This window comes from Oncorhynchus clarkii, unplaced genomic scaffold, assembly GCF_045791955.1.
Source record: "Oncorhynchus clarkii lewisi isolate Uvic-CL-2024 unplaced genomic scaffold, UVic_Ocla_1.0 unplaced_contig_5292_pilon_pilon, whole genome shotgun sequence".
NCBI classification, from domain to species: domain Eukaryota; kingdom Metazoa; phylum Chordata; class Actinopteri; order Salmoniformes; family Salmonidae; genus Oncorhynchus; species Oncorhynchus clarkii.
The window spans coordinates 90,465-110,638 of NW_027261128.1; the positions used below are offsets into that span (position 1 = coordinate 90,465).

General features: G+C 46.3%; 2 protein-coding genes across 2 annotated transcripts in view; one reads left to right on the forward strand and one right to left on the reverse strand.

Annotated features, from left to right (window-relative positions):
• Nucleotides 1-20,174, reverse strand: part of LOC139404989 (thyroglobulin-like) — a 96,188-nt gene that overhangs the window by 11,260 nt on the left and 64,754 nt on the right. Inside the window, exons 40-43 of the mRNA XM_071147553.1 lie at nucleotides 15,382-15,586; nucleotides 11,791-11,878; nucleotides 11,470-11,629; nucleotides 9,495-9,691 (exon numbers count right to left, since the gene is read on the reverse strand). Of these exons, the coding sequence (XP_071003654.1) occupies nucleotides 9,495-9,691; nucleotides 11,470-11,629; nucleotides 11,791-11,878; nucleotides 15,382-15,586 (650 nt within the window). The remainder of the gene's footprint in view (nucleotides 1-9,494; nucleotides 9,692-11,469; nucleotides 11,630-11,790; nucleotides 11,879-15,381; nucleotides 15,587-20,174) is intronic.
• On the forward strand, nucleotides 958-9,852 carry LOC139404986 (src-like-adapter). The gene is made up of 7 exons (XM_071147550.1): nucleotides 958-1,413; nucleotides 3,246-3,339; nucleotides 3,660-3,746; nucleotides 5,986-6,083; nucleotides 6,476-6,607; nucleotides 7,687-7,816; nucleotides 8,453-9,852. Exons 1-7 carry the CDS (start codon nucleotides 1,332-1,334, stop codon nucleotides 8,703-8,705), a joined length of 876 nt encoding a protein of 291 aa, XP_071003651.1. The 5' UTR covers nucleotides 958-1,331; the 3' UTR covers nucleotides 8,706-9,852.

Sequence of the window (20,174 nt, forward strand, 5' to 3'; positions counted from 1 at the left end):
GTCAGAGAACCACTCAGCACTGAGGCAGGGGAGAACACAGAGCCAATTCCAGAGCCACAGGAATTATTATTATTTATAGCTAAGCATTATTAGGTCCAAAATGGAATTACTTTTAATGTTAGACATACTACATACCAATAGGTTACACACATCTTTCAAGTGTTTATTTGAATGCTGTCTGGTCATCTATTAGCTTCAGCACTGTGGTGATTAGTCTGTCATCTATTGGCTACAGCACTGTGGTGATTAGTCTCATCTACTGGCTACAGCACTGTGGTGATTAGTCTGTCATCTATTAGCTACAGCACTGTGGTGATTAGTCTGCCATCTATTGGCTACAGCACTGTGATGATTGGTCTCATCTATTGGCTACAGCACTGTGGTGATTAGTCTGTCATCTATTGGCTACAGCACTGTGATGATTGGTCTCATCTATTGGCTACAGCACTGTGGTGATTAGTCTGTCATCTATTGGCTATAGCACTGTGGTGATTAGTCTGTCATCTATTGGCTACAGCACTGTGGTGATTAGTCTGTCATCTATTGGCTACAGCACTGTGGTGATTAGTCTCCTCTATTGGCTACAGCACTGTGGTGATTAGTCTCCTCTATTGGCTACAGCACTGTGGTGATTAGTCTCCTCTATTGGCTACAACACTGTGGTGATTAGTCTCCTCTATTGGCTACAGCACTGTGGTGATTAGTCTCCTCTATTGGCTACAGCACTGTGGTGATTAGTCTCCTCTATTGGCTACAGCACTGTAGTGATTAGTCTCCTCTATTGGCTACAGCACTGTGGTGATTAGTCTCCTCTATTGGCTACAGCACTGTGGTGATTAGTCTCCTCTATTGGCTACAGCACTGTGATTAGTCTCCTCTATTGGCTACAGCACTGTGATTAGTCTATTTCAGGAGTGGAAAAATGTGGTGAAAAACAAGTCACACAACTTCCCCATTAGTGAGGAAGTGACTAGATGAGATCAACAAAAACAGATTGGCAGGATGACTAGAATAGACTGATGAGCTGCTGCTTATCACCGTTATACAGTACCGTAGCATCATGCTAAGCTAATTCAGGCTATATTACATGATAATTCCGGCTATATTACACCAAATATTGGTTATATTAGGTATAACGACGGAGGCTGCTACAGACTGGTATGGTAAGTCTATCTGAGGAAAGGGTGAGGATATCCACATCCTAAACTGGAGAATACCCGTGCTTGGCTAAATAGTGAGATAAAGGAATGAGAGGCAAGCACACATAGCACTGCTACTTCCCAGCTCTTCATTCCTGCATCCAAATGATCAACAAGGCTCTCTGACCAGACATGGGGAACGTCAGGACCAGCCCAGTCTCTATGCCAGAGAATGGAGATGACACCAACACCAGCTCTGATCCCTTTCTGAGAAGTAAGTGTCTCTGGTTAAGGAAGTCTGTTTTTTTGATAATGATCGTTTTATTAATGAAAGGATCCTGTTAAAAGGGGCAATCTGGGATTGAAATTTGTTTCGTATTCTTCAAGAATCAATGGCTATAAAAATGATTAATTTAAACGCTTGGTATCGCAGATTGTCTCTGATGGGAAATGGTTCATTTGATGTAATATTTAAAGTAAGGGTGGAGTGACTTGGTTTCAGAAGCTGTACTGGCCCTGTACTGCTCTGTGTATGTGTAAACATTTGCATAATTTCACCCAAAATAAATAAGGTTCCTGTCATGCAAACTGTGGCCAAACAACTGCAAGCTTATACATGTAGAATTAGGTCAAATGATCACTATGCAATATTTCCAACATTTTGTTTACCCATTAAATTGTTGGGAGCATATATACCGTGTACTGTATGACTTTCTGTTGTAGACGGTTTACTATTCCATTAGTCTGCACCTCTGCCAACATGGGTGTGTCACCTCTTGCTTTTTACTGGACCATTATGCAATATAAAACAGATTTCTTCATTAAATTAAATAACCAACAGCATCCTACTTCCCTCCACAACATGTACTCATATCTAAAAAATAAAAAATTAAAAATAAATTATTTTTAAAAATATTTTTGTAATAGCATCAGTGTTTGAGCATTCAGCATCTTGAAATGACCGTCCAAGAGCTGTTGACTGAATGGAAAAATAACATAATCTCCATCTGATATGGATGACCCGATAACACTTTTGCTTTCGCTGTGATTGACAGATACTGTACAGATGTACTCTCTTAATTTGATCACCCTGTTGTCGCAGAGAATTTTCCTTTGCAGAAGGAAATGCAAATTGTTGTCTATTCAAGGTTTAAAAAGACTTCTAACATTTGTAATTTCCACTTTGAAATGTCAGACTTTTTTTAAAACTTTAAAATGTCAGATTTTTCTTAACTAAAAATGACTCAACCCCTACAATAAAGTCCATTAATTATAATCCACATAATCATTTACATTTCCTGCTGCTGCAGGATTATTTCCCTGCTGTGAGAAACTGGTCAAATTGAGATAGTACACCAGTACACGGCATTTGGAAAGGTGTTTACGCCTGGTCACAGGCAGTTGATGTATTGTGCACTGAAGTCCACAAGCGAAAGGGAAAAGGGTGAGAGGAGGAGAGAGAGTAGATGCAATGAGTTATACAACTTCCAAAGGAATCATGCTGTTTGCATGTGGCTGCTACGAAAGAGAACTGTTTGCATGTGGCTGCTATGAAAGAGAACTGTTTGCATGTGGCTGCTATGAAAGAGAACTGTTTGCATGTGGCTGCTATGAAAGAGAACTGTTTGCATGTGGCTGCTATGAAAGAGAACTGTTTGCATGTGGCTGCTATGAAAGAGAACTGCTTGCATGTGATCAGGGGTGTATTCATTCCGCCGATTCTGTTGAAAACATTTCTTAAACGGAAGCAAAAGGAAAGAAACGGGGATAAATGCACCTGAATTTGTCCAATAGAAACTCTTGTTTGCAACTGATTTACACCCTAGATCAGCTAGATGCAGGCAAGAGTGTGCAAGGGGTTAATGAATGTGTTACTGTCTGTCACCTTGATTACTCACATTTTCTCTCGACCTGTGCACCTACCATTGTAAACTTTAATTCATAGGGTAGGTTGTAGTAACCTCATGATGGGTACAGGGGAAATTAGAGTATCATGTAGTAGCCTAAACCTATCACTGTTACATTGAGCTGGGTGAATGGAATATGAATGACAGTCATCTAATATGCTGTAAGAAAAAAAATATATATATTTACTCTTCTCTGCAGACAACGATACCCTGGTCGTCTTGTCTGACTACCCCTCAGCAGACGTCAGCGTGCCTCTCTTCAGGATAGGAGAGAGACTGAGACTCCTGGCAGAGTGTCCCAAATGGCACCCTAGTCCCTAGATAGTGCCCTACTTTTGACCAGAGCCCTATGAGTCCTGGTCAAACGTAGGGCACTATCTAGGGACTAGGGGGCAATTTGGGACGCAGACCTAGTCTTCCACATTCAGTCTCTCAACACAACACCACCTCCTCTAAGAGCTGATCTGTTTGACTAGACTGACAGAGACAGGGGTCAAATCTGACCAATTCTACTTTTGACCAGAGCCCTATTGGTCTATAACAGTGCACTAAATAAGGAATATGGTGCTATTTGGGACTCAATCTCCTTCTTCCCTTTCTTCTCTTCTGTCAGGGAGGGTTACTGGTGGAGGGTTTGTTCTGTCCAAACAGGATATGAGAACTACATCCCCAACAACCATGTGGCCAAGGTCTATCACGGGTAGGTGAACTCACAGCAACACTAACCTACCTGACACCGTCACAGTCCACTGTCAAGGTCTATCACGGGTAGGTGATCTCACACTAACCTACCTGACACTGTCAAGGTCTATCACGGGTAGGTGAACTCACGCTAACCTACCTGACACTGTCAAGGTCTATCACGGGTAGGTGATCTCACACTAACCTACCTGACACTGTCAAGGTCTATCACGGGTAGGTGAACTCACGCTAACCTACCTGACACTGTCAAGGTCTATCACGGGTAGGTGATCTCACACTAACCTACCTGACACTGTCACAGTCCACTGTCAAAGTCTATCACGGGTAGGTGAACTCACACTAACACTAACCTGCCTGACACTGTCAAGGTCTATCACGGGTAGGTGAACTCACACTAACACTAACCTGCCTGACACTGTCAAGGTCTATCACGGGTAGGTGAACTCACAGCAACACTAACCTACCTGACACTGTCACAGTCCACTGTCAAGGTCTATCACGGGTAGGTGAACTCACAGCAACACTAACCTACCTGACACTGTCACAGTCCACTGTCAAGGTCTATCACGGGTAGGTGATCTCACACTAACACTAACCTGCCTGACACTGTCACAGTCCACTGTCAAGGTCTATCACGGGTAGGTGATCTCACACTAACCTACCTGACACTGTCACAGTCCACTGTCAAGGTCTATCACAGGTAGGTGAACTCACACTAACACTAACCTGCCTGACACTGTCAAGGTCTATCACGGGTAGGTGAACTCACAGCAACACTAACCTACCTGACACTGTCACAGTCCACTGTCAAGGTCTATCACGGGTAGGTGAACTCACTAACACTAACCTACCCGACACTGTCACAGTCCACTGTCAAGGTCTATCACGGGTAGGTGAATACAACAGGTGTAGTAGACCTTACAGTGAAATGCTGAATACAACAGGTGTAGTAGACCTTACAGTGAAATGCTGAATACAACAGGTGTAGTAGACCTTACAGTGAAATGCTGAATACAACAGGTGTAGTAGACCTTACAGTGAAATGCTGAATACAACAGGTGTAGTAGACCTTACAGTGAAATGCCGAATACAACAGGTGTAGTAGACCTTACAGTGAAATGCTGAATACAACAGGTGTAGTAGACCTTACAGTGAAATGCTGAATACAACAGGTGTAGTAGACCTTACAGTGAAATGCTGAATACAACAGGTGTAGTAGACCTTACAGTGAAATGCTGAATACAACAGGTGTAGTAGACCTTACAGTGAAATGCTGAATACAACAGGTGTAGTAGACCTTACGGTGAAATGCTGAATACAACAGGTGTAGTAGACCTTACAGTGAAATGCTGAATACAACAGGTGTAGTAGACCTTACAGTGAAATGCTGAATACAACAGGTGTAGTAGACCTTACAGTGAAATGCTGAATACAACAGGTGTAGTAGACCTTACAGTGAAATGCTGAATACAACAGGTGTAGTAGACCTTACAGTGAAATGCTGAATACAACAGTGAAATGCTGAATACAACAGGTGTAGTAGACCTTACAGTGAAATACTGAATACAACAGGTGTAGTAGACCTTACAGTGAAATGCTGAATACAACAGGTGTAGTAGACCTTACAGTGAAATGCTGAATACAACAGGTGTGGTAGACCTTACAGTGAAATGCTGAATACAACAGGTGTAGTAGACCTTACAGTGAAATGCTGAATACAACAGGTGTAGTAGACCTTACAGTGAAATGCTGAATACAACAGGTGTAGTAGACCTTACAGTGAAATGCTGAATACAACAGGTGTAGTAGACCTTACAGTGAAATGCTGAATACATCAGGTGTAGTAGACCTTACAGTGAAATGCTGAATACATCAGGTGTAGTAGACCTTACAGTGAAATGCTAACTTACAAGCCCCTTAACAAACAATGCAGTTAAGAACAATAAGTTAAAAATAAATAAAATAGATACGTTTTTAAAAATAAAAAATGTAAAGATTTACTAACCTAACACTTTCCTAGTCCAGTGTCGGATTATAGCTGACGATAATGGTTTAATGCTTGGTATTCTGAAAAGGGGAAGGTGATAGCATCTACGATACCATTATGATTAAAACAGCCGGTGGTCATGTTTTAATCGTTCTTCATAGCTGGTTGTTTTATGTGGGGTTCTAAGGCCATGAAACTACATGCTTTATGAACATGGCTGAACTGTATTCTGTATTCTGTATTCATTTAGCTGGTTGTTTGAAGGGGTGGCCCGACCCAAAGCAGAGGAACTACTTCGTCTGCCCGGAAACAGAGCTGGCTCCTTCATGATTAGAGAAAGTCAAAAAGGTGAGTGGCCAAGAGACAGACGTCTGTACCGTAATTAAATGGAATTTAGGTGCTCCTGTGGTGCTCCCTGTGGTGCTCCCTGTGGTGCTCCTTGTGGTGCCCCTTGTGGTGCTCCTGTGGTGCCCCTTGTGGTGCTCCGTTTGTAGAGCATGGTGCTCGCAACACAATGGTTGTGGGTATGCAAGCAACAACTACTGTAAGTCACTTAGGATAAAGGTGTTTGCTAAATGTCCTAAATAAATGGTACATATAAAAGCTGTTCTAAACTTCGCCTACGGGACTGCCGATAGATTCTCTCACAATCAACTACTAAAACGATCAACCAAAATCAACCAGCTTTAAAAACCAGATGTAATGATGTCTTGTTTTTCTTTGCCTGTGTGGTGTTGTAGGAGTGTATACCCTGTCTGTACGGCACAGGGTTATGGTACACTATCGTATTATCCGCCTTCCCAACAACTGGTACTACATCTCTCCTGGTCTAACCTTCCAGTGTCTCGAGGACCTCGTCAACCACTACTCTGGTAAATAACCATCCCCGGTGACATGATCATGGACATTTAGTCCAAATCTATTCATCGGAAACCTTGTACCTCACTTTTTGTAGATTTTTACATTTTTAAACAGAAATTGAAATTAGTCATCCCCCTTCATAATCTGTGAAAGGTTCATGATTAAAGTAGTCATCCCCCCTTCATATTCTGTGAAAGGTTAATGATTAAAGTAGTCATCCCTCTTCATATTCTGTGAAAAGTGAATGATTTGCAGGCATTATGTCTGACAATAAGCCGTATCTGAAAATACATCTTTAAAAAATTATAAAAAAATAAATAAATAAATGTAATAAGAGTTTTTTTTCCGGGACACCAACATATCTGATCTTATTACAATCTGACATTAAAGTCCAACACATGTAGACTCCATGTGAACCTATTTATAGGAACTATGAGCTGATAAGTATAGTATTATTATAAAGGGTGGAACTATTCATCATCTTTTAACTTGTGACACCAGCGGTAGTTATCACTTTCTAACGTGGAATTATTGACTCTTTCAAGCCGCACCAACTCCAATACGCACTGCAATGCTGCTACACTATTTTCACTAAGTGGAGTCATATGAGCTGTATACTGTGGTTGAAGTACATTTCTGAAGTTGGCTATTTTGAGGATGTGGAAGATATTCAGCTCCAGGGCTCTCCTTGTGTCATTAATGTGTCCTTGTACATGTATATTTTAGTCACTGTGTATGGTTTCTGGTAGCTAACTGGTTATAACCACAGGATAGCTGTGTATGGTTTCTGGTAGCTAACTGGTTATAACCACAGGATAGCTGTGTATGGTTTCTGGTAGCTAACTGGTTATAACCACAGGATAGCTGTGTATGGTTTCTGGTAGCTAACTGGTTATAACCACAGGATAGCTGTGTATGGTTTCTGGTAGCTAACTGGTTATAACCACAGGATAGCTGTGTATGGTTTCTGGTAGCTAACTGGTTATAACCACAGGATAGCTGTGTATGGTTTCTGGTAGCTAACTGGTTATAACCACAGGATAGCTGAGTATGGTTTCTGGTAATGACAGTCGCCCCTCCTCTTTGACAGATTGTGCAGACGGCCTGTGCTGTATTCTCACCATCCCCTGTCAGGCTGTAACCAATGGTAACCTCAACCTGGCTTCCCAGACACCCCCTGTGGTGATGCACAACAACTTCGACTGGAAAGACGTCAACAGGTACCTCTTTCTCTAACGTTGACCTCTCTTTCCCTTTCTACCCGCCTTTAGCCCCTCTCTCTCCCGCCTTCAGTCCCTCTCTCCCGCCTTCAGCCCCTCTCTCTCCCCGCCTTCAGCCCCTCTCTCTCCCCCCCTTCAGCCCCTCTCCCTCCCCGCCTTCAGCCCCTCTCTCTCCCCGCCTTCAGCCCCTCTCTCTCTCCCGCCTTCAGCCCCTCTCTCCACGCCTTCAGCCCCTCTCTCTCCCCGCCTTCAGCCCCTCTCTCCCCGCCTTCAGCCCCTCTCTCTCTCCCGCCTTCAGCCCCTCTCTCCACGCCTTCAGCCCCTCTCTCTCCCCGCCTTCAGCCCCTCTCTCCCCGCCTTCAGCCCCTCTCTCTCCCCGCCTTCAGCCCCTCTCTCTCTCCCGCCTTCAGCCCCTCTCTCCACGCCTTCGGCCCCTCTCTCTCCCCGCCTTCGGCCCCTCTCTCTCCACCCTTGTTTCTCCCCATCCATCTGTATCTGTCACTACCCCTCTCTGGGAGTTTCATGGAGTCTGACAATTACATATGTGTTTGAGCTTATTTTTGAGTTTAGCTTTCAATGTACTTTATCAGTGATAGATAACAGACTAACGCTGCATCATATCTATTCTAACCCCAGCTCGGAGCTGACAGACCAGCCTCATCGTTACCCCGGCAACAGAGACTCTATGATCAGCTTTGGCTTGCGGAACACAGTCTCCTCCTACATGTCTCTGGGGGACACGAGGAAGGAGAGGAAGAGCAGCAGCTGGAGGAGGAATAAGAGGAGGAGTGTGTGTGTACCTCCCGGTAACGGTCACGGACTCAGCACTACAGCACTGGAAGAGGAAGAGGAGGGGGAGTACGCACAAGCCATCCTCCTGAACTCTTAAGACTGGATATGGGCTTAAATGTAGAGGACATATCCTGCTGTATAGAGAGGACATGTCCTGCTGTATAGAGAGGACATATCGTGCTGTGTAGAGAGGACATGTCCTGCTGTGTAGAGAGCACATGTCCTGCTGTATAGAGAGGACATATCGTGCTGTGTAGAGAGGACATAATCCTGCTGTATAGAGAGGACATAATCCTGCTGTATAGAGAGGACATATCCTGCTGTATAGAGAGGACATAATCCTGCTGTATAGAGAGGACATAATCCTGCTGTATAGAGAGGACATAATCCTGCTGTATAGAGAGGACATAATCCTGCTGTATAGAGAGGACATATCCTGCTGTATAGAGAGGACATAGTGCTGTATAGAGAGGACATAATCCTGCTGTATAGAGAGGACATAATCCTGCTGTATAGAGGGGACATAATCCTGCTGTATAGAGAAGACATAGCATACTGGACTATGCCGTGAACGTGGAAGTAAAACTGTGATGACTGTCACACTGCATAATCAGTGACATTCGTACCATTAATCACAAGGGTGTTACTGCTTGACAGCCTTAACTAGTTGTAAACAGCTGGAATGGTTAAGACCGTTACTGTAACAGCATTATTTACACACCTGGGCTTAGTAACACATCCACAATAGCCCTATTTAGTGCACTACTATAGTGCACTACTTTTGATAGGGGCTCTGGTCAAAAGCAGTACACTATATAGGGAATAGGGCGCCATTTGGGACTCTTAGTGAAGGTCAGTGAGGATCAGGGGTCACAGGTCAGCTTACCATGAGCAGCATCCTGTCGAAGAGACCACGCGAGGAGGGGGAGGTCAGATGTAGGCTGGCCACGTCGGCTCCACTCCGCTCTGCCCCCACCGTCACCAGCCTGGGGTCACCTCCGAACGCCTCAATGTTCTCCTGGACCCACTTCAGAGCGGCTACCTGGTCCTGGAAGCCGGCGTTACCTGGCAGGGCTGTGGACCCTAGAGGCATTCAGTTCACACTGCTGTTATTTCATGTACCGTGTCAGGAGTCAAATCCATTCAAGAGACATACTTGTATAACATAATATGTTCTTTGGTTGTGACTTGTGTTATCGTCTACATCATTTCCAAAAATATACAAACAACATGTTTTTATTCCATTTGGGTTCCAAAAGCCACTGCAGCACTTGAATACTGTAATTACCCACTAAGAATGGACCAAGAAACTATTGGATAGATTTCAAATATCATTTTACCAAAGCCTGGTAAGAATGTGAATACACTCAGCAACAGCAAACAGAAAGCATGGAACATTCCAAAGTGTTGCTTTAGAAAAGCTCCCTCTAGAAGACAATAGGTGGAGAGATATCTGGGACCAGTGGTTTAGTAGGTGTTGCTGTGTTGCAGGGCTTTATAGAAGGGCTGTCTGGGAGGGGCCAGTGGTTTAGTAGGTGTTGCTGTGTTGCAGGGCTTTATAGAAGAGCTGTCTGGGAGGGGCCAGTGGTTTAGTAGGTGTTGCTGTGTTGCAAGGCTTTATAGAAGGGCTGTCTGGGAGGGGCCAGTGGTTTAGTAGGTGTTGCTGTGTTGCAGGGCTTTATAGAAGAGCTGTCTGGGAGGGGCCAGTGGTTTAGTAGGTGTTGCTGTGTTGCAAGGCTTTATAGAAGGGCTGTCTGGGAGGGGCCAGTGGTTTAGTAGGTGTTGCTGTGTTGCAGGGCTTTATAGAAGGGCTGTCTGGGAGGGGCCAGTGGTTTAGTAGGTGTTGCTGTGTTGCAGGGCTTTATAGAAGAGCTGTCTGGGAGGGGCCAGTGGTTTAGTAGGTGTTGCAGGGCTTTATAGAGGGGCTGTGTGGGAGGGGCCAGTGGTTTAGTAGGTGTTGCTGTGTTGCAGGGCTTGAAAGAAGGGCTGTCTGGGAGGGGCCAGTGGTTTAGAGGTGTGGCTGTGTTGCAGGGTCTTCCAGAGTTGCTGGCTGAGGGCTCCTATCACCAAGACTACACATCACTCTAAAACAGAACGTGCCGTCTAGGATAATAAAGTTGAAACTTGAACACACACACACAGTCCTTCCACATGTCTGTGAGTGTGCCAGCTGTGTGCTATGGCTGGCTAGCTGACTGTGGAGAGAGTCACTCCTCCCTCTCAGTGCCACATCAGCACAGAACACACCATCAGCACAGAACACACCATCGGCACAGAACACACCATCGGCACAGAACACACCATCGGCACAGAACACACCATCGGCACAGAACACACCATCGGCACAGAACACACCATCGGCACAGAACACACCATCAGCACAGAACACACCATCAGCACAGAACACACCATCAGCACAGAACACACCATCAGCACAGAACACACCATCGGCACAGAACACACCATCGGCACAGAACACACCATCGGCACAGAACACACCATCGGCACAGAACACACCATCAGCAGATATGTATTTCCCTCCCTCCCCCATCTCTCCCCCCTCCCTCCTTCCCCGTCTCCCCCCCATCTCTCCCTCCCCCCCCCCATCTCTCCCTCCGGGCCCTCTCAGCCCCCCACAGCAGCAGAATACCAACAGTAAACATGTCATCCTCTCCCCTTCACTTTCATCGTGACCTGATTCTAACTTCATGTCCACTGTCTTCCCTCTACATTTACATTCACTTCTTATGCCATTTCAGCAGCGCTCTCAGACCCACTTGTTTGTGTCTTTTGTTACTTTTGAAAACATATAACCTATAAGATACCTGAATGCTGCTTCTGACGTGTGTTAAGAGGAGCACCTGTGCTGAGGAATCCGAACGCTGCAACCCTGGTGTTGACGGTAACCACGACGATGTTGCCGACGGCAGCCAGGTAGGAGCCGTCCAGTAGAGATGCTGTGTCATCGCTGGCTGCTCCAGACGGGTTATGGAAGAACACCAGAACCGCTGCACTCCCTCTCTATCAGAGGAAAAGACAAGAACAGGAATGACACGGCAGACCAACGGTCAATCTGAGGGACCGGTAGTGGAGTGGAGCTTGAGGTGTCTAGGGGTTACTAAAGGAGAGGTCAACAGGGCTTCTAGTGAAACAAAGATCTCTATCGGTACAATGTGACTTACGATGCCGCTGGGGATGAAGATGTTGAGGTACAGACAGTCCTCACTGCTGGCTGATGACTCCACAGCTCCAGGCTGCAGACAACTGGGTCTACCATGGGGAACATCCATAACAACAGGGTTAGAGGACACATTAACAACTGGCTCTACCATGGAAACATCCATAACAACAGGGTTAGAGGACACAGTAACACACTGCATGTGGTACAACTGGGTCTACCATGGAAACATCCATAACAACAGGGTTAGAGGACACATTAACAACTGGGTCTACCATGGAAACATCCATAACAACAGGGTTAGAGGACACATTAACAACTGGGTCTACCATGGAAACATCCATAACAACAGGGTTAGAGGACACACTATCACACTGCATGTGGTACAACTGGGTCTACCATGGAAACGTCCATAACAACAGGGTTAGAGGACACATTAACAACTGGGTCTATCATGGAAACATCCATAACAACAGGGTTAGAGGACACATTAACACACTGCATGTGGTACAACTGGGTCTACCATGGAAACGTCCATAACAACAGGGTTAGAGGACACATTAACAACTGGGTCTACCATGGAAACATCCATAACAATAGGGTTAGAGGACACATTAACAACTGGGTCTACCATGGAAACATCCATAACAACAGGGTTAGAGGACACATTAACAACAGGGTCTACCATGGAAACATCCATAACAACAGGGTTAGAGGACACATTAACAACTGGGTCTACCATGGAAACATCTATAACAACAGGGTTAGAGGACACATTAACAACTGGGTCTACCATGGAAACATCCATAACAACAGGGTTAGAGGACACATTAACAACTGGGTCTACCATGGAAACATCCATAACAACAGGGTTAGAGGACACATTAACAACTGGGTCTACCATGGAAACATCCATAACAACAGGGTTAGAGGACACACTATCACACTGCATGTGGTACAACTGGGTCTACCATGGAAACGTCCATAACAACAGGGTTAGAGGACACATTAACAACTGGGTCTATCATGGAAACATCCATAACAACAGGGTTAGAGGACACATTAACACACTGCATGTGGTACAACTGGGTCTACCATGGAAACGTCCATAACAACAGGGTTAGAGGACACATTAACAACTGGGTCTACCATGGAAACATCCATAACAATAGGGTTAGAGGACACATTAACAACTGGGTCTACCATGGAAACATCCATAACAACAGGGTTAGAGGACACATTAACAACAGGGTCTACCATGGAAACATCCATAACAACAGGGTTAGAGGACACATTAACAACTGGGTCTACCATGGAAACATCCATAACAACAGGGTTAGAGGACACATTAACACACTGCATGTGGTACAACTGGGTCTACCATGGAAACGTCCATAACAACAGGGTTAGAGGACACATTAACAACTGGGTCTACCATGGAAACATCCATAACAACAGGGTTAGAGGACACATTAACAACTGGGTCTACCATGGAAACATCCATAACAACAGGGTTAGAGGACACATTAACAACTGGGTCTACCATGGAAACATCCATAACAACAGGGTTAGAGGACACATTAACAACTGGGTCTACCATGGAAACATCCATAACAACAGGGTTAGAGGACACATTAACAACTGGGTCTACCATGGAAACATCTATAACAACAGGGTTAGAGGACACATTAACAACTGGGTCTACCATGGAAACATCCATAACAACAGGGTTAGAGGACACATTAACAACTGGGTCTACCATGGAAACATCCATAACAACAGGGTTAGAGGACACATTAACAACTGGGTCTACCATGGAAACATCCATAACAACAGGGTTAGAGGACACACTATCACACTGCATGTGGTACAACTGGGTCTACCATGGAAACGTCCATAACAACAGGGTTAGAGGACACATTAACAACTGGGTCTACCATGGAAACATCCATAACAACAGGGTTAGAGGACACATTAACACACTGCATGTGGTACAACTGGGTCTACCATGGAAACGTCCATTACAACAGGGTTAGAGGACACATTAACAACTGGGTCTACCATGGAAACATCCATAACAATAGGGTTAGAGGACACATTAACAACTGGGTCTACCATGGAAACATCCATAACAACAGGGTTAGAGGACACATTAACAACTGGGTCTACCATGGAAACATCCATAACAACAGGGTTAGAGGACACATTAACAACTGGGTCTACCATGGAAACATCCATAATAACAAGCTGGCCTTCTAGGCGGGCGGGCGGGCGTACAGACACACACTCAGACAGACACTCAGACAGACACTCAGACAGACACTCAGACAGACACTCAGACAGACATTCTTAGAGATTGAATGGGATCTTAAGCCCTTACAAATTCATAACATTTCATAGAAGTTGCAGCATCCCGGAGTCGCTTCTTCACTGTTGACGTTGAGACTGGTGTTCTGTGGGTACTATTTAATGAAGCTGCCAGTTGAGGAATTGCGAGGCATCTGTTTCTCAACTAGACACTCTAATGTACTTGCCCTCTTGTTCAGTTTTGCACCGGGGCCTCCCACTCCTCTTTCTATTCTGGTTAGGGCCAGTTTGCACTGTTCTGTGAAGGCAGCGGTACACAGCGTTATACGAGATCTTCCGTTTTTTGGCAATTTCTCGCATGGAATAGCCTTCATTTCTCAGAACAAAAATAGACTAATGCTTTTCAGAAGAAAGGTCTTTGTGTCTGGCCATTTTGAGCCTGCAATCGAACCCACAAATGCTGATGCTCCAGATGCTCAGCTAGTCTAAAGAATGCCAATTTTATTGCTTGTTTAATCATAACAGTTTTCAGCTGTGCTAACATGAATGCAAAAGGGTTTTCTAATGATCAATTAGCCTTTTAAAATGATAAACTTGGATTAGCTAACACAACGTGCCATTTGAACACAGGAGTGATGGTTGCTGATAATGGGCCTCTGTACGCCTATGTAGATATTCCATTAAAAATCTGCTGTTTCCAGCTACAATAGTCATTTACAACATTAACCATTTCTGATAAATGTTATGTTATTTCAATGGACAAAAAAATGTGCTTTTCTTTCAAAAACAAGAACATTTCTAAGTGGCCCCAAACATTTTAACGGTAGTGTATATATAAAACATTCCAAGATGTAACATTTCCTAGTGGTTAGCGTGTCGGACCAGTAACCGAAAGGTTGCTAGATCGAATCCCCGAGTTGACAAGGTAAAGATATGTCATTCTGCCCCTGAACAAGGCAGTTAACCCTCTGTTCCTAGGCAGACAACCCACTGTTCCTAGACCAGTTAACCCACTGTTCCTAGGCAGTTAACCCACTGTTCCTAGGCAGTCAACCCACTGTTCCTAGACCAGTTAACCCACTGTTCCTAGGCAGTAATTGTGAATAAGAATTTGTTCTTGCCTACTTAAATAAAGGTTCAACATTATGATTTTTTATTTTTTTAAATAACATTTTCAGGGACCCGTTTTGGCTTGTGAACACCCCTTTCCAAACTACTGGATGAAATTATACAAAACCTTTATAACGCATCTTTAAAAACAATCTTCCTCCACAGAGTCATCGTTTACCTGGTAATCGTGGCGTTCCATGTGCCACTCCATTCAGCAGGCTGTGGGGGTACGAAACGGAGGGCTCTGATAGGAGGACGAGCGTACGGAACTCCCAAGAACTGTCTGACTGTCATCCTGTCTGACCCGAGCAGCGTTGTCACGGCCGATCCCTGGAGCGTTCCGTGAGCCGGGATAAACACTGACGTCAACGCCGCCTTGGGTTCTGGATCCCACAGAATACATAACCATCAGTCAGAGGGAAGCCTGGACTGACACTGACAACTATGGGCCCTGGTCAAAAGTAATGCACCATATAGGGAACAGGGTGCCATTTGGGACAGAGATACTGTCTGCACTGGAATCAACCAGCTGTAAAACTCCTTCAGCACCTCTCAGATGATAAATCACGCTTACTAATAATAATGACCATTACAGGAAGTAGGCTGCAGTGATTGACACGACCTAACCCACCAATAAACATCTCTGTTTCTTCAAATACTAGTCACATTAGCAGCAGTAAAGTGAGCCAGGGTCAGGGATGTATAGTGAGCCAGGGTCAGGGATGTATAGTGAGCCAGGGTCAGGGATGTATAGTGAGCCAGGGTCAGGGATGTATAGTGAGCCAGGGATGTATAGTGAGCCAGGGTCAGGGATGTATAGTGAGCCAGGGTCAGGGATGTATAGTGAGCCAGGGTCAGGGATGTATAGTGAGCCAGGGTCAGGGATGTATAGTGAGCCAGGGTCAGGATGTATAGTGAGCCAGGGTCAGGGATGTGTAGTGAGCCAGGGTCAGGGATGTATAGTGAGCCAGGGTCAGGGATGTATAGTGAGCCAGGGATGTATAGTGACCCAGGGTCAGGGATGTATAGTGAGCCAGGGTCAGGGATGTATAGTGAGCCAGGGATGTATAGTGAGCCAGGGTCAGGGATGTATAGTGAGCCAGGGTCAGGGATGTATAGTGAGCCAGGGTCAGGATGTATAGTGAGCCAGGGTCAGGGATGTGTAGTGAGCCAGGGTCAGGGATGTATAGTGAGCCAGGGTCAGGGATGTATAGTGAGCCAGGGATGTATAGTGACCCAGGGTCAGGGATGTATAGTGAGCCAGGGTCAGGGATGTATAGTGAGCCAGGGTCAGGATGTATAGTGAGCCAGGGTCAGGGATGTATAGTGACCCAGGGTCAGGATGTATAGTGAGCCAGGGTCAGGGATGTATAGTGAGCCAGGGTCAGGGATGTATAGTGAGGCAGGGATGTATAGTGAGCCAGGGTCAGGGATGTATAGTGAGCCAGGGATGTATAGTGAGCCAGGGTCAGGGATGTATAGTGAGCCAGGGATGTATAGTGAGCCAGGGATGTATAGTGAGCCAGGGTCAGGAATGTATAGTGAGCCAGGGATGTATAGTGAGCCAGGGTCAGGGATGTATAGTGAGCCAGGGTCAGGGATGTATAGTGACCCAGGGATGTATAGTGAGCCAGGGTCAGGGATGTATAGTGAGCCAGGGATGTATAGTGAGGCAGGGATGTATAGTGAGCCAGGGTCAGGGATGTATAGTGAGCCAGGGATGTATAGTGAGCCAGGGTCAGGGATGTATAGTGAGCCAGGGCCAGGGATGTATAGTGAGCCAGGGTCAGGGATGTATAGTGAGCCAGGGATGTATAGTGAGCCAGGGTCAGGGATGTATAGTGAGTCAGGGTCAGGGATGTATAGTGAGCCAGGGTCAGGGATGTGTAGTGAGCCAGGGTCAGGGATGTATAGTGAGTCAGGGTCAGGGATGTATAGTGAGCCAGGGATGTATAGTGAGCCAGGGTCAGGGATGTATAGTGAGCCAGGGTCAGGGATGTATAGTGAGCCAGGGTCAGGGATGTATAGTGAGCCAGGGATGTATAGTGACCCAGGGTCAGGGATGTATAGTGAGGCAGGGTCAGGGATGTATAGTGACCCAGGGTCAGGGATGTATGGTGAGCCAGGGATGTATAGTGAGCCAGGGTCAGGGATGTATAGTGAGCCAGGGTCAGGGATGTATAGTGAGCCAGGGTCAGGGATGTATAGTGAGCCATGGTCAGGGATGTATAGTGAGCCAGGGATGTATAGTGAGCCAGGGTCAGGGATGTATAGTGAGCCAGGGTCAGGGATGTATAGTGAACCAGGGTCAGGGATGTATAGTGAGTCAGGGTCAGGGATGTATAGTGAGTCAGGGATGTATAGTGAGCCAGGGTCAGGGATGTATAGTGAGCCAGGGTCAGGGATGTATAGTGAGCCAGGGATGTATAGTGAGCCAGGGTCAGGGATGTATAGTGAGCCAGGGTCAGGGATGTATAGTGAGCCAGGGATGTATAGTGAGCCAGGGTCAGGGATGTATAGTGAGCCAGGGTCAGGGATGTATAGTGAGCCAGGGTCAGGGATGTATAGTGAGCCAGGGTCAGGGATGTATAGTGAGCCAGGGATGTATAGTGAGCCAGGGTCAGGGATGTATAGTGAGCCAGGGTCAGGGATGTATAGTGAGCCAGGGATGTATAGTGAGTCAGGGATGTATAGTGAGCCAGGGATGTATAGTGAGCCAGGGATGTATAGTGAGCCAGGGTCAGGGATGTATAGTGAGCCAGGGTCAGGGATGTATAGTGAGCCAGGGTCAGGGATGTATAGTGAGCCAGGGATGTATAGTGAGTTAGGGATGTATAGTGAGCCAGGGATGTATAGTGAGTCAGGGATGTATAGTGAGCCAGGGTCAGGGATGTATAGTGAGCCAGGGTCAGGGATGTATAGTGAGCCATGGTCAGGGATGTATAGTGAGTCAGGGTCAGGGATGTATAGTGAGCCAGGGATGTATAGTGAGCCAGGGTTAGGGATGTATAGTGAGCCAGGGATGTATAGTGAGCCAGGGTCAGGGATGTATAGTGAGCCAGGGATGTATAGTGAGCCAAGGTCAGGGATGTATAGTGAGCCAGGGATGTATAGTAAGCCAGGGTCAGGGATGTATAGTGAGCCAGGGTCAGGGATGTATAGTGAGCCAGGGTCAGGAATGTATAGTGAGGCAGGGATGTATAGTGAGCCAGGGTCAGGGATGTATAGTGAGCCAGGGTCAGGGATGTATAGTGAGCCAGGGATGTATAGTGAGCCAGGGTCAGGGATGTATAGTGAGCCAGGGTCAGGGATGTATAGTGAGCCAGGGATGTATAGTGAGCCAGGGATGTATAGTGAGCCAGGGTCAGGGATGTATAGTGAGCCAGGGTCAGGGATGTATAGTGAGCCAGGGTCAGGGATGTATAGTGAGCCAGGTTCAGGGATGTATAGTGAGCCATGGTCAGGGATGTATAGTGAGCCAGGGTCAGGGATGTATAGTGAGCCAGGGTCAGGGATGTATAGTGAGCCATGGTCAGGGATGTATAGTGAGTCAGGGTCAGGGATGTATAGTGAGCCAGGGATGTATAGTGAGCCAGGGTTAGGGATGTATAGTGAGCCAGGGATGTATATTGAGCCAGGGTCAGGGATGTATAGTGAGCCAGGGATGTATAGTGAGCCAAGGTCAGGGATGTATAGTGAGCCAGGGATGTATAGTGAGCCAGGGTCAGGGATGTATAGTGAGCCAGGGTCAGGGATGTATAGTGAGCCAGGGTCAGGAATGTATAGTGAGGCAGGGATGTATAGTGAGCCAGGGTCAGGGATGTATAGTGAGCCAGGGTCAGGGATGTATAGTGAGCCAGGGATGTATAGTGAGCCAGGTTCAGGGATGTATAGTGAGCCAGGGTCAGGGATGTATAGTGAGCCAGGGATGTATAGTGAGCCAGGGATGTATAGTGAGCCAGGGTCAGGGATGTATAGTGAGCCAGGGTCAGGGATGTATAGTGAGCCAGGGTCAGGGATGTATAGTGAGCCAGGGTCAGGGATGTATAGTGAGGCAGGGATGTATAGTGAGCCAGGGTCAGGGATGTATAGTGAGCCAGGGATGTATAGTGAGCCAGGGTCAGGGATGTATAGTGAGCCAGGGATGTATAGTGAGCCAGGGATGTATAGTGAGCCAGGGTCAGGGATGTATAGTGAGCCAGGGATGTATAGTGAGCCAGGGTCAGGGATGTATAGTGAGCCAGGGTCAGGGATGTATAGTGACCCAGGGATGTATAGTGAGCCAGGGTCAGGGATGTATAGTGAGCCAGGGATGTATAGTGAGGCAGGGATGTATAGTGAGCCAGGGTCAGGGATGTATAGTGAGCCAGGGATGTATAGTGAGCCAGGGTCAGGGATGTATAGTGAGCCAGGGCCAGGGATGTATAGTGAGCCAGGGTCAGGGATGTATAGTGAGCCAGGGATGTATAGTGAGCCAGGGTCAGGGATGTATAGTGAGTCAGGGTCAGGGATGTATAGTGAGCCAGGGTCAGGGATGTGTAGTGAGCCAGGGTCAGGGATGTATAGTGAGTCAGGGTCAGGGATGTATAGTGAGCCAGGGATGTATAGTGAGCCAGGGTCAGGGATGTATAGTGAGCCAGGGTCAGGGATGTATAGTGAGCCAGGGTCAGGGATGTATAGTGAGCCAGGGATGTATAGTGACCCAGGGTCAGGGATGTATAGTGAGGCAGGGTCAGGGATGTATAGTGACCCAGGGTCAGGGATGTATAGTGAGCCAGGGATGTATAGTGAGCCAGGGTCAGGGATGTATAGTGAGCCAGGGTCAGGGATGTATAGTGAGCCAGGGTCAGGGATGTATAGTGAGCCATGGTCAGGGATGTATAGTGAGCCAGGGATGTATAGTGAGCCAGGGTCAGGGATGTATAGTGAGCCAGGGTCAGGGATGTATAGTGAACCAGGGTCAGGGATGTA

Bases quoted from the DNA above. Each gene is read 5' to 3' on its own strand.
- LOC139404986 (XM_071147550.1), top strand. From the start codon at position 1,332: ATGGGGAACGTCAGGACCAGCCCAGTCTCTATGCCAGAGAATGGAGAT. The intron at 3,747-5,985 runs GTAGGTGAACTC...GTATTCATTTAG, and splicing joins GTGGCCAAGGTCTATCACGG to CTGGTTGTTTGAAGGGGTGG. The intron at 6,608-7,686 runs GTAAATAACCAT...CCTCTTTGACAG, and splicing joins CCTCGTCAACCACTACTCTG to ATTGTGCAGACGGCCTGTGC.